This window comes from Microcaecilia unicolor, chromosome 8, assembly GCF_901765095.1.
Source record: "Microcaecilia unicolor chromosome 8, aMicUni1.1, whole genome shotgun sequence".
Taxonomy (NCBI): Eukaryota; Metazoa; Chordata; class Amphibia; order Gymnophiona; family Siphonopidae; genus Microcaecilia; species Microcaecilia unicolor.
Genome location: NC_044038.1, coordinates 164,930,823 through 164,945,564, shown reverse-complemented (window position 1 = coordinate 164,945,564; position 14,742 = coordinate 164,930,823). Strand labels below are relative to the sequence as shown.

Below are 14,742 nucleotides of genomic sequence, written 5' to 3'. Positions count from 1 at the left end.
CCCTGCAAGTCTCCGGTCAAAGCTGTGGCAGTGCAGCAGACCTTGGACAATCTGATCCGCCTGGGTGCGGTCGTTCCGGTGCCAGAAAATCAGCTTGGCAAGGGACGTTACTCCATTTACTTTGTGGTACCAAAGAAAGGAGGTTCTGTACGGCCTATCCTCGACCTCAAAGGGGTCAATCGGGCCTTGAAAGTTCGGCACTTTCGCATGGAGACTCTCCGCTCTGTTATAGCGGCAGTGAAGGCAGGGGAGTACCTGGCATCCTTGGACATCAAGGAAGCGTACTTGCATATTCCCATCTGGCCTCCCCATCAACGCTTTCTGCGTTTTGCAGTCCTGGGCCGACACTTCCAGTTCAGAGCCCTCCCGTTCGGGTTGGCTACTGCTCCGCGGACCTTCTCCAAAGTCATGGTGGTCATCGCGGCCTTCCTGAGGAAGGAAGGAGTACAAGTCCATCCTTATCTGGACGACTGGTTGATCCGAGCCCCCTCTTATGCAGAGTGCGGCAAAGCTGTGAACCGGGTGGTTGCTCTTTTGAGCTCCCTGGGGTGGATCATCAACTGGGGAAAAAAGCCAGCTGCGCCCGACTCAGTCCCTGGAGTATCTGGGAGTTCGATTCGACACCCAAGTGGGCAGAGTGTTCCTGCCAGACAATCGGATTGTCAAACTTCAGGCTCAGGTGGACCAGTTCCTAGTAGCCTCTCCTCTTCGGGCTTGGGACTATGTGCAGCTGTTGGGCTCTATGACGGCCACGATGGAAGTAGTGCCCTGGGCCAGGGCTCATATGAGACCACTACAACACTCTCTGCTGCAGCGCTGGACTCCGATGTCGGAGGATTATGCTGTGCGCCTTCCCTTGGACCCAGCAGTGCGCAAGGCGCTGAGCTGGTGGATGCAGACAGACAGGTTGTCTGCAGGAATGCCTCTGGTGACCCCGGAGTGGATTGTTGTCACGACAGATGCCTCTTTGTCGGGCTGGGGAGCCCACTGCTTGGGAAGGACAGCGCAGGGGCTCTGGTCTCCTGCAGAGGCAAAGTGGTCTATCAACCTCCTGGAACTCAGAGCCATTCGGTTGGCGCTTTTGGAGTTCATCCCGGTACTGGCGTTGAAGCCAGTACGGGTCCTGTCGGACAATGCCACGGCTGTGGCCTATGTCAACCGCCAGGGAGGTACCAAGAGCGCCCCTCTAGCCAAGGAGGCTATGAGTCTATGCCAGTGGGCGGAAGCGAACCTGGAACAGCTGTCAGCGGCCCACATTGCCGGAGTCATGAATGTCAAGGCGGACTTTCTCAGTCGCCATACCTTGGAGCCCGGAGAGTGGCAGCTATCTGCTCAGGCGTTCTTGGACATCACGAAGCGCTGGGGCCAGCCGAGCCTAGATCTGATGGCGTCATCGGCCAATTGCCAAGTGCCGCACTTTTTCAGCAGAGGACGGACCCTCGATCCCTGGGAGTAGATGCTCTTCTCCAACAGTGGCCGACACAAGAGCTTCTCTATGTGTTCCCGCCCTGGCCCATGCTGGGCAGGGTGCTAGACCGGGTGGCAAAGCATCCAGGCCGGATAATCCTGGTGGGTCCGGATTGGCCCAGACGTCCCTGGTATGCGGACTTGATCAGGCTCTCAGTCGACGATCCTCTGCGGCTGCCAGTGGAGCAGGACCTGTTGCATCAGGGTCCCGTGGTGATGGAGGATCCCTCCCCCTTTGGTCTTACGGCCTGGCTATTGAGCGGCAGCGTCTGAGGAAGAAGGGTTTCTCAGACAAGGTCATCGCCACTATGCTGAGAGCGAGGAAGCGCTCTACTTCTACTGCTTACGCCAGGGTTTGGCGTACCTTTGCAGCGTGGTGTGAAGCAGGCTCATTTTCTCCATTCACTGCTCCAATTTCTTCAGTGTTGGCATTCCTGCAAGAAGGTCTGGAGAAAGGCCTGTCGCTCAGTTCCGTTAAAGTCCAGGTAGCGGCCCTGGCTTGCTTCAGGGGCCGCCTGAAGGGTGCTTCCCTGGCTTCGCAGCCAGATGTGGTGCGTTTTCTCAAGGGAGTTAATCACCTGCGCCCTCCTCTGCACTCGGTGGTGCCTGCGTGGAATCTCAATCTGGTGCTAAGAGCATTACAGAAGCCGCCTTTTGAACCCTTGTCGAGGGCATCTCTGAAAGACCTGACGTTGAAAGCAGTCTTTTTGGTGGCTATCACTTCAGCCAGAAGAGTTTCCGAGCTCCAGGCGCTCTCATGTCGAGAGCCTTTTCTGCAGTTCACTGAGGCAGGAGTGACTATTCGCACAGTGCCTTCCTTCCTGCCCAAGATTGTTTCTCGCTTCCATGTGAATCAGCAGCTCTGTCTCCCTTCCTTTCGTAGGGAGGACTACCCAGAGGAATACTCTGCTCTTAAATATCTGGATGTGAGACGAGTCATCATCAGATACTTGGAAGTGACCAATGATTTCCGGAAATCGGATCATCTGTTTGTCCTGTTTGCAGGTCCTCGTAAGGGTCTGCAGGCTGCTAAGCCTACAGTGGCAAGATGGGTCAAGGAAGCCATTGCAGCGGCTTATGTGGCCGCAGAGAAGGTGCCACCTATCCAGCTGAAGGCTCACTCCACTAGAGCTCAGGCGGCCTCGATGGCAGAGGCCGGGTCCGTCTCCTTGGAGGAGATATGCAAGGCGGCAACTTGGGCATCGGCCCATACATTCTCCAAGCATTACCGCTTGACTGTGGCGGCACGGGCGGAGGCCCGGTTTGGAGCTTCAGTGTTGAGGTCAGGGATTTCAATGTCCCGCCCTGGGTGAGTACTGCTTCGGTACATCCCACAAGTCTATGGATTGATCAGCTTGATGATATGGAAGGTAAAATTATGTATCATACCTGATAATTTTTTTTCCATTAATCATAGCTGATCAATCCATAGCCCCTCCCAGATATCTGTACTGTTTATATTCTGGTTGAATTTTTAGGTTCAAGTTTAGTCTTCAGTTACTTCAGGAGGACTTCGTGTTCAAGTTTTTTCACTTGGATTCTTCAAGAGTTGAGACGAGTTTGTGTTACAGTGAGCTGCTGCATTCCTCTCCCCTCCGTTTTACGGGGCTGGATTGAGACTTAAATTCTGCCGGCACTCCCTCCCGCTTCGTGCGGCTGTGGGGCAGCTTTGTACCCCTCCCGCTTCGGCGGTGTTAGGGTCAGTCAGCTCCTCCCGCGGTTGCGGTTGCAGGATAAGCCAGATCCCCCCGCATCGGCGGGTGTGGTGTCCCTCCCCCGCTCCGCGGGGATGAGCTGGACGGATTCCCCTCCCCCACTTGTGTGGGGATGAGCTGGGTTAATTCCCCTCCCCCGTTTCGGCGGTGGTGAGCTGGGCAGAGTGTCCCTTTGTGGGTGTAATTCTCTAAGTGCTGAGTCCTGCGGATGGAGCTTTGATATCGACATACTGAGGAGTTTCCGGCAGCACATGACCACATATAGGGAGGCAAAAGTTTGCTCTCTATCTCCACCTGCTGGTAGATGGACACAACCCACCAGTCTATGGATTGATCAGCTATGATTAATGGAAAGAAAATTATCAGGTATGATACATAATTTTACCTTTCTTTTTATGGTTCAGTTCTTCATGCGTTTGTAGATAAAGGCAGAGTATAGTGTTCTCTGATTATAGTGCTGTTTTTATTGAGCTTTTGCTCAGTGGTTAGGCTTGGCATTAAGAAGATTGATCATAGCAACTAATTTATTCTCCAGTGAAATACATTGGAAGGAAATTAAACCGCTATTTTGGAGTTCACTGTAAGTATTCCACTGTAGACAGGTAAACATTTTAGACCTTCCAGCAAAACTGGTTTCTAGACAGGCCAGTTGCTTAAGATAAGAATTAACTTACCCATGCACCACATTAGCCACCACAAAACTAACCAGGGTGACACCTCAGTGGGAGAGCACTTTGCAAGAGCAGAACACTGCATCAGAATACTAAAGGGCAATTTCAGAATAGTCCAGGAATGTAAGACCTTTGACGTTAAAATGATGACATATTGTGACACCCACCTGAAAGGACCTAACAAAAATCTGGATTTCCTATCGCATTATAAACCATAAAATTATACAGCTTTGTCATCTTCTGATCACCCATACATCTCTCTTTGTTTCTCACCCCCATCCTCAACTCCTACCTTTCTATCTGAGACTGTCAGTGGAGTGCTTTTTTGTTTCTCTTAAATATTCTGATATTTGTCATCTTTTTCTCATATCTGACCTGAAGATGGTGGTATTGCCTTTAAAAGTTAGTCAAAAAAATGTATTAAGTTTGTCCAATAAAGGTATCATTTTTTTAAAATCGTGCTTAATGCCTATTTAAAAGTAAACTTTGCACGTGTATGCATCTGACATACACCAGTTTTGAAGGGGGTGTATTCTGGGTGTGGTTTAGGAAGACCTTAAAATTGTATATGAATTATTTTGGACTTTGGCTCTTCATTTGGTTCCCTTTTGGATGGGCAGTTTAGCAAAATCCACTGCTTACATGCGTAAATGCCAATGCTTACATGTTCAAAGACTCAAGTGAAACCATTTTTTGAAGGGGGTATGTGTTTCGTAAAATCACTTATTTCTGTACTTACCAAATACATGCATGTTTTTCCACAACTTTATTTATTTACTTTATTGCATTTCTATCCCACATTTTCCCACCTTTTTGCGGGCTCAGTGTGGCTTACAATACATTATGAATGATGGAAATACATTTTGTTACAATTCGGTTATGAATTACATTGTGAAGAGTTATACGAGACAAAATCAAAGTATCGTTAAGGAATATATCAATGGAAAAGAACGTTGAAACATTGGAAGGAAACAACGAGGAGCTAAAGGGCAATATATAATAACAAAAAACATATGGTATACATTTTTTTTTTTTGTGAGTAGAGGTATGAGTGTGGTGAGGTTTCAGGATTGATTATACGTATTTTACACAAGGCGCCCAATTTAGCAAGTCTTTTGTAAAACATGGTGCAAACTGTGAACATCCCAACTTGGACATCTCTTTTCAGACTTAGATGACCTGTACACAATTGAGGTTCACATATAGTAACTGCATCTCAACCTTTCACTTTTTATAATGTTACTTCATTCGAAGGAATGCCAGTGTGCTATTTAATTGCACTTGAATGGATTTTTTTTTTTCTGCATTATACATTTTTGACTTATTAGAAAGTGTTCAAAACTTGTTTAGCTGTTGCTGTACAATGACTGATTTCGATTTAGTAAATTTTAAAACAAATCAGAGAAAATATTTCTTCATTCAACATATAGTAAATGATGGCAGATAAAGACCTGTACGGTCCATCCAGTCTGCCCAACAAGGTAAACTCATTTTACATGGTTTGTGATACTTTATATGTATACCCAAGTTTGATTTGTCCTTACCTTTCTCAGGGCACAGACCATAGAAGTCTGCCCAGTACTGTTCTTGTACTAAGTTCTGAAGCTAACATCGAAGCCCCTTAAAATTTACACTCCAGCCCATCCCTGTCTCTTCAGTCACGATCAGTGCGTAGACCGTAGAAGTCTGCCCAGCTCCCGTTTTGTTTCCAATTACCAGCGTCGCCACCCAATCTCTGCTAAGATTCCACGGAACCATTCCTTCTAAACAGGATTCCTTTGTGTTCATCCCACGCATGTTTGAATTCCATTACCGTTTTCATCTCCACCATCCTCCCGCGGGAGGGCATTCCATATATCCACCACCCTGTCCGTGAAAAAATACTTCCCGACATTAGTCCTGAGTCTACCCCCCTTCAACCTCAATTCTAGTTCTACCGCCTTCCCGTCTCCGGAAAAGGTTAGTTTGCGGATTAATACCTTTCAAATATTTGAACGTCTGTATCATATCACCCCTGTTTCTCCTTTCCTCCAAGGTATAGGTCAGCAAGTCTCTCCTAGTACGGTTTGCAAAGCAAATCCCATACCATTTTCGTAGCTTTTCTTTGCTGGTTATGCCCCTCTCTACGCAGCCTAGCATCCTTCTGGCCATGGCCTTGTCCTATTGTTTCTTCACCTTCAGATCCTCTGAGACCAACCCCCCCAAGGTCTCTCTCCTGAGTCGAGCTTACTAATCAAACTGTGGAATTTGTTGCCAGAGAATGTGGTAAAAGCAATTAGCTTAGCAGGGTTTAAAAAAGGTTTGGATAACTTCCTAAAAGAAAAGTCCGTTGAGGAAAATCCACTAATCCACTGCTTATTTCTAGGATAAGCAACATAAAATCTGTTTTACTGTTTTGAGATCTTGCCAGGTTCTTGTAACCTGGATTGGCCACTGTTGGAAACAGGATACTGGGCTTAATAGACCTTCAGTCTGTCTCAGTATGGCAACACTTATGTTCCTACTATGGTCAGTTTGTAGATCATAAAAACATTATTTTGGAATTCACATATGCTTTAAGCTTCAATTTTCTGTAAATCTATAAGAAAATATGACTTTTTGCACAGCTGGAAAGAAACTGAGTGGACACCATTAAATGCAGTAATGGCTGCTGGGGCTGGGTGAGGTCACCATTGAGCTACAGAGGAAGAGTGGAAGTGGAGGACAATGTCTGGAGGGATATGGTGTGAACCAATTCTTTGTTTTAATTTATTTATTTTTATACTGCCTGTAAGCCAGAAAGCTATCAAATCAGTTTACATTCAAATACAGTAAGCACTTTGTCCCTGGAGGGCTCACAATCTTAAGGGGTCCTTTTATTAAGATGTGCTAAATGCCATGCATCCTATAGGAATATAATGGGCTGCATGGCATTTAGCATACACTAATTGTTAGTGTGCTAAATCCAGTAGCTTACCATAGTGAAAGGACCCTTTAATTTGTACCTGAGGCAGAGGAGGGTTTAAGTGACTTGCCCAAGATCACATCTTGTGAAAACATAAGATTAAAAGTAAATGAAGCAATAACAAAACAAAAGTTCACAAGATTTACTCTCCTGTTTCATAAGAACTGGGACTGGTTCCTAACTGTTCTCCAGTGACTTTTTGTAGGTCATGTTTCCCAAATTGGTCCTGGAGTACCCCCTTGCCAGTCAGGTTTTCAGGATATCCACAATGAATATGCATGAGATTTATTTGCATACACTACGTCCATTGTATGTACATTTTTCATGCATATTCATTGTGGATATCCTGAAAACCTGACTGGCCAAGGGGTTCTCCAGGCCAGACTTGGGAAACACTGTTGTAGGTAGTAGTGTTACTATCCAGATGGGAGTACTTACTCCATGCAGCACTAGCTGTATAACGTATGCAGTAGATCATTAATTCAGGCATATTGTGCTGCTTAATGTGAAACCTGGAACAATAAGATTGCTTTTATAGAAGATGAACAGTTTAAGTTAATCTATGCATTTTAACGATACTGTGTTCTGACTTCCAAGGTGACATGTTTAATTGATCATTGCCAAGCTTCAGAAAGCAAGGAGATGCTGTGTGTGTGGTGGTTTGTTTTGTATTTTGGTTGTTTTTTTAATTGATAGGGGGGTTAATTGTGCAATTAGAACTCCTTTTGAACCAAGATATTAGTACTTTTAGTCAATCTTTTGTAAAGCTTATAAATATATATAAACTCTGACTCTTATCAGGCATTCTAAAGTTTAGCATCTCTTGATCATATTTTTACATTAGAATACTGTGATTCTGGAAGATCATCAAGCTTGTCAGTTACATTTTAGGAAATTTTGTGGTATTTAAAGTTAATGCACGTAATGTCAACCATTCTTACTGAGGTAAAATTTACATTCATAATCACAAACACAAAATCCCAATAAAACAAGATGATATCAAATTCACATTAAAGATAACAAAAACAGCTCTTGAACATTTGGGGCCACTTAAGCCAAAAAAGAAAATCAGAATTACATCCAGAAAGGGATGACAACCAAGTGATGCATGGATGAGAAAGGGAAAGCCTTTAACCTGTCTAAAGACAGAAATGCTGAACTCGTAAATCTTCCTAAAGGGGTTTTAGCAGAACAAACGCTGCTACTACAAAGGTATAGTAAGCATATGTTTCAGTGGTTGTAAAGCATAAACTAATGGAATGTTAAAAAAAAAAAAAGACTCCAAATGCAAAATTCCAACATGTGGAGTCCTGTACATTTTAAGAATGTTACCAATGCAGTCATAAATGATATTTATTAAGAACCTCAAATTTTAAATTTGACTACTATAGAATTGAGTATCAATGCAGCACATATGAAATGGTGAAAATAGGATCAGTACAGCAAGTTCATGTAAATCTGTTTTTCTCATGTCATGATTTTTATTTTATTAATAGGGAACTCCATTTAAATAACAACCTATTACGAGTTATTCCTTTTGAACTGGGAAAGCTGTTCCAGCTACAAACATTAGGTCTAAAAGGTATGCTTTATATTTTTTATATTTATTAAAAATTTCTATGCTGCATGTTCTTGCCATTCTCGGCAACTTCTAATATTTGTGGGTTGAGGTTGTGTTTTGTATATAGAGTCGTTTGATAACATTGTATTGTGAGTAGCGATGCAGCAGGCCTTTGTAAATTTTCTTTGGATTTAGAAATTAGCCCAAAAAATTATGAGCCAGTGGCTGAGACTTTCCTCCCTCCCAAGCTGGGAGAGGATGGTTATTTCTTCTGAGGTCTTCCACAGCTCTTTTTAGACCATGATTTATTACGACTGCTTTCTCATTCTGTGTCTAAAGGAAAAGACAGTTTAGTAAATCAGGCCCATAATGCAGCCCTCCAGGCCACTGGCAGGATACAAAGCCAGCAGCACCTCCCTTAGCCAGTTCCTCCACACCATCTCCCTATTTCATTAAATTAACCACCATCTAAGAGCTAGCTCTTACCACCCATCAAGCCAATCAGCCATCTCCCCCAGCCCTTATCCTTGCACCAGCAAGCCAGTCAGGCTCGCCCCTTTCTCCCAATACCCCCACTGATCCTCACTCTGCTGTCAGCAGATCAGGAACTACCTCCTCTCTGTTACAGCCACCACAGGAACTTCCTCCTCCCTGCACCATGCAGCTCTGTGTGAGTCTGAACTGTGCAGATCTCTCACTGTCCTCTCAGCTGCCATCTCCTATGGTAATTCCTCCCTGCATAACAAACAAGGTGGCGCTATTTCTGGATCTCATTGCCAAGGTTCTTGCGCTGGGGGCACACATAACAAGGAGCAGGTTGTTCTCTTTGTACACTCCTTGGGGTGCATCCTTGGGGACCTCCTGGCATACCCCATGCCGCTCCTCCTTTTTATTGTCTCTTCCATTCTCTGCCTGCTCCCACGCCCTGCTATGGCTCATCTATCCACCGACAGCCCTCAAGGGGCTTCCCTCACAACCCAGACTATTCTGGTACATATTGGCTTTCGCAGACCTGTTCCTTTCCACCCTCGGCCTTTCTTTCTTTTCTTGGTCCCTCTTCCCACCCACTGTCCTCTCCCTCCCTCAGGCATTGTCTCTCTGTGCATTGGCCTCATCATTGCGCGTTCTCTTCATCACAAGTGCTCCCTTACTGTGGATCTTGATATGTTTTGTGTGACCGAAACCTGGCTCCGTCCAGATGACACTGCCTCTCTCCTTGAATCCTCTGGATGTCCATGTCCAGATGACACTGCCTCTCTCCTTGAATCCTCTGGATGTCCATGTCCAGATGACACTGCCTCTCTCCTTGAATCCTCTGGATATCCACGCACTCTATTTCCCTCATCCTGCCCACCATGGTGGCGTTGTGGCCTGCTTCTCTGCATGTTTCCCTCAATCTCATGTCTCGTACTTCTGAATTCAGTACTATATTTTCTCCTCTTTTTTTTTTATTTCTTGGAGACTTCAATTTGCCCCCCCCTCTGACCACTCTGCTTCCTTCCTTTCTTTCTTTCCTTTACCTTGGCTGCTGTTCTGACCCAACATGTATCCTTCAGAACTCACTATGCTGGTAACACACTTGACTTTTCCATAGCATCCTACAGATCAATCCAGATACTTGTGGGTTATGTCCTCCTGCCAGCAGGTGGAGATAGGGAAGTAAACTTCTGAATTTCTATGTGGTCTTGTGCAGCCACCTTAACCTCAGTATTCGCTCTATCTAGCAGGTGGATGGTCTTAACCTTGCATCTCTGGATTGCTTGACTCCTAGCCTGGTCTCCCAGGTCTGGTAGAGTTTTGGGGGTTGAGGCGGCCCAGGCTTAGGGTCTTAGGTGTAAGCCTTGTGGTGCCAGGTCCCTCCCTTCCTCCCCCCATTGGTCCCCTCCTAGTGTGCCTTCAGGTAACTTGACTGAGATTTGCTCTGGCTCCCTCTCCTGCCTCACAGCCTGCTCACATTAGTGCAGTGGGTTCATGCCAGTTTATAATCCTGGCTGTGGTGTGAGGGAATCAAACGTCTCCGGTGGAAAGAAAATTATCAGTTAAGGACTAATTTTACCTATGTTTACCTACTCCACAGCTTAGTATTTTAGCTAACGCTCTCACCTCCCTCACTGTTCCCTGGACTAGCCATCGCTTGATTTCCTTTTCTCTTGATCTTCTCCATTCTCGTCTTCTTCCCCTCCCCCCTCAGTCACGTTCCTTTACTCGCAGGCACTGACCATGCCCTTACCCAGTTGTCAGAACTCGTCCTTTCCATTGCCCCTTACTCTCCTTCCATGCTCCTTACTGATCAGATGTCTGCCCTGGACTCCTCTCTTTGCATTCTTCTAGATGATTGAATACCCCCTTCTTCCCCCTTCCTCTTCATGCCTCGGCTTCCTGGTTCTCTGCCGGGCTCCGCCTCCGGCGTTATCTGCATTGTGCTGAGAAACTCTGGCGTAAACACCAGACTGTCGCTGCACTCCAGCTTTTTCGTTCAGCTCTTAAGAAATTTCGTATTTCCACTGTGTTTTCTCCCATCTCCTAGCCCTGATAGGGAGGGGGGAAGCATTACAGCCTCATAGGCTGTAAAAAAATAAGAGAGAAAACTTAGACTCAGTTAGGTGCAATCAGCCATATCTTTATTTATATCTCACAGAGCCAATATACAAAATAATTGTTTTCTCTCTGGAGCAGGTTGTCAGTCAGGTGCGCACCCTGAAAGACAAGGACTGCTCAGCTAACATCTCCAGGACATCACATAAATACTGTTACAAGTTCTGCCTTCCCAGAAATCATGTGACTTCTCCCAAACTAACTTATGATCATATATGGATATTCCTGTAATGTTCTGTTATTCTTTATATGTATACATATATGGACATTTCCTACATTATATCATCCTCTCCTCTTATATGCACATGTGACCACTAACTTAGTTCTTATCAGCATGGCTGTGCTCATAGCAAAAGACCATGAAACCAGCTAGTACATATCATGAAACACCTGGTGTCTCTTCCACTCCGAGCACATATTTCCATAGCAACATCCTGAGCTCACATGGTCCTCAGTCTCAAGGTTACATCCAATTATATCTGCCATACATGGACTGCAGGGGCCCCAGCTCCTTCCTTGTGTCACCTTGACATGTAACATGCATATCCCATATCCTAAGAAAGCATAGTACAACTGCAGGAACACAAGGTTAGGAAAACCTGGGAGCCTGCTGGCCCATCATATGGATAGCCTGCTAAGCCTTGGTATCCAGCTCCAGCTGAGCCCTGAGATCCAGCTGATTCTTTATACAGGCCATAACCACACAACATGGCAGTATAAGGAGGATTATACACCACTCAGGCCAAATGAGAGTACTTTTCTAAACGTATCACTACGGCCATCAGTCGGCCGCAAATCGTCCACCACATACTGTCTGAACTAGCCCCTCTTCTTATGACCCTACTGTGCTTTCATTGGATGACCTTGCTGCCTCTTGGCTTGCCAGACTTGAGAATCTGTGTCAGCCTGTTCACTCCACCACCTTCTTCTCTTGCTGCTCCTTCCTTGCCCCCCTTACCCCTTTTTACCACCTTCGCCTTCTCATCAGCCTGTTTGTCTCCCCACTGACTCTGTACCTCCCTCATCCACTATGACTCTTTCTGCTTCATGGTCCTCTTTCAGTCTTCCATCCATCACATCACCTTCTTCACATCTTGATCCTTGGCTCGATCACTTAGTAAAGCGTGTTTTCTCCTTCCTTGCTCCAGTTCTGTTTCCTTTGCTGTAATTCAGTCTTTCTGTAGCTCAAATCTCACCCTTTTGGAAACACACCCTTTTTGCCCTTTGCCGAAGCCCCTTTTCCTCCAACATCCGCCCCATTTCTAACACCCTTCTTTTTCTCCAAATTTCTGGAAAAGATAGTCTTTGCTCAGCTTGACAACTTCCTGGAAATTACCAATGTACTTCACCCTTACCAAGATTGTCTCCATCATCACAGCACTGATGCCCTTCTTCTATTTTTTATTTTTATTTTTACAACACTGTCCACTCAGCGCTTGACCAATACTGCTCTGTCATAGTCATCTCACTAGATCTTTCCTCTGCGTTTGATATGATAAACCACTCTTCTCCTGTCCCGACTTCATTCCCTAGGAGTAACTGGCCTCATTTTTGATTGGTTCACTGATTTATCTCTCTGGTTTTTCCTTACAACTCTTTCACATTTATCTGCTGCCTCTTTGGTCATTTGGGGTGTCGCCCCCCCAGGGATCCACCCTGGCCCCCTCCCTTTTTAATGTCTTCCTCTCTCCCCTTCTAACTCTGACACAGGATTAAGGGTGTCTACCATTCTGCTATGCAGATTACATCCAGGTCCTTTATCAGGTGATTGACCCTACTGTAGCACTCTCCACTGTTAACACTGTCTGTCACTTCTCCCTGCTTAAACAGAACCAGCTCTTAACACTTCTAAGTGTGAGTCCATCTCCTTTACTAATCCTGGTGTTGACCTTCCGCCTCATCCCTCTCTTTATGGCCACCTCCTCCCTTATTCTGATGCTGTTAAGATCCTAGGTGTCACATTTGATTCTAAGCTTGCATTCAAGTTTCAAATTGATTCCCTTATATGCTCTTCATTCTTTTCTCTCCATCGTGTCCGCTTTCTCCACCCCTACTTTGGTCTCTCACTCCTTCAAGCACTTCTGTCTGTCTCATATCATGGTTGGATTACTACAATTCTTTATGCCGGTCTCCCCCTTTACACTATTATGCGCTTTCAACTAATTCAGTCTGCTGCTGTAAAACTTTGCTGCTCACCGCTTCAATCATGTTTTCCCACTTTTGCATGCCGAACACTGACTTCCCATATCTGCACAGATCAAATTTAAAATTTTCTGTCTTGTTTTCAAATCACACCTCCTCTTTGCTTCTTATCGCCATTCAGTTATTCTCCCCTACAGTTCATCGTGCCCACTTCGCTCTTATGGTACAAATCTCCTTGTGGTGCCCTCTCTTCCAGTATTTTGTTTAATAATTTCACACAAATCATCTTTCAATTTCCTGGGTCCCCTCTCTCTGTAACTCTCTTCCCTTCGCTTAGAGATCTCCTATCTCAGATTAAAGGTTCTGCTCTTCACTTAGGCCTTTAGTTGATCTGCAGTACTTTGTTTCTCCCTTCCTTTTTTTTTTCTCATTCACCTTCAGATTTGATTTTATTTTAAACTGTGCAAATAACTGTGAAAATAAACTCACTTTGGTCTCTGACTCTCATGCTTTGCAAGTTAAGTGTGAGAGTTTCTGCATAGTGCAACTCAGATTTGCGCAGAGCAGCAAGGTGAAAAAAGGATGATGATCCTACTCTTAACGGCTGCCACAAACTGAGGCATGAAAATCCCAGGTGCCAGGTAGAAATTTCTGTTATGGCAGCCTGGAGATTTGTTAGTCCCTGTGTTAAAATACTAAGATCACACAATTTTGAGGAGGTTCACTCAGATTGCAGAATATAAAAATACTGATTATCCAAGTTAAAACTGTATCCATAATATCTATTTTGAACCCCTGTATTAGCATAATCTAATTTCCCTTTGGGTCACATCTTTTTGTGGGTAAAATTAAAATCCATACTCAATGTCTGTCTTATAGTTAAAACTAGTAAAAGATTTACGAAAGTATAAAAATAAAGTTGCAATGGTTAAAACAAAACAAATTATTTAGACCTTAGCAAATTTCTTTGCCACCACAATTTCTATTAATCCATCTTCTGTCTTGAAATTTGACATATAGAAAATGTTAAAAGTAAACTTAATCTCTTAGTGTCGTCCTCCTAGCAATGATTGCAGTTAGTACCATTTTTTGTTTTGTGTGACATGACTGATATGCTCCTAGGAAATCCCCTTGCACATGATATATTGGAACTGTATCAGGAGCCAGATGGAACTCGAAGGCTACTGAATTATTTGCTTGATAATTTAGCAGGTACTGCAAAAAGAAGTAAGTGACAATCTACTTGAAATTTTGTTTGTTTGTACACTTAAAAGAAAGGAGAATTACATTTTTATGTTAAATATTTCAGTTTCATCTGAACAGCCACCTCCAAGATCTTGGATTATGTTACAAGAGCCTGACCGGACAAGGCCAATAGGTATGTAACAGGATGTCACAAATTTTCTTCTTTGGTTGATGTGGCTGTTGATACTTTGATTTGAGAATATGTACACACAGAAAAATACTGTGTCAGCAGTGGTAGCTGTAGAACTGGTAGCTGAAAAAAAAATTGAGTCTTGGGTATTTTTAAGATTTCTAGTTCTCTGCAGCAGTGTAATAGTACCATGTATACTCAGTTATAAACCCAATTATAAACCCAACTAAATATAAACTAGAGCTGTACCGAAAAGCATATTTTACTATTCA

The 14,742-nt window shown here is 44.4% G+C and overlaps 1 protein-coding gene across 3 annotated transcripts in view; it reads left to right on the top strand.

Annotated features, from left to right (window-relative positions):
* Window positions 1-14,742, top strand: part of CNOT6 (CCR4-NOT transcription complex subunit 6) — a 119,444-nt gene that overhangs the window by 64,877 nt on the left and 39,825 nt on the right. For 2 of the 3 annotated variants that reach the window (XM_030210958.1, XM_030210960.1), the window contains exons 4-6: window positions 8,294-8,379; window positions 14,218-14,322; window positions 14,405-14,473. In XM_030210958.1, coding sequence (XP_030066818.1) covers window positions 8,294-8,379; window positions 14,218-14,322; window positions 14,405-14,473 — 260 coding nt within the window. The remainder of the gene's footprint in view (window positions 1-8,293; window positions 8,380-14,217; window positions 14,323-14,404; window positions 14,474-14,742) is intronic. The other variant, XM_030210959.1, reaches the window with a different exon arrangement.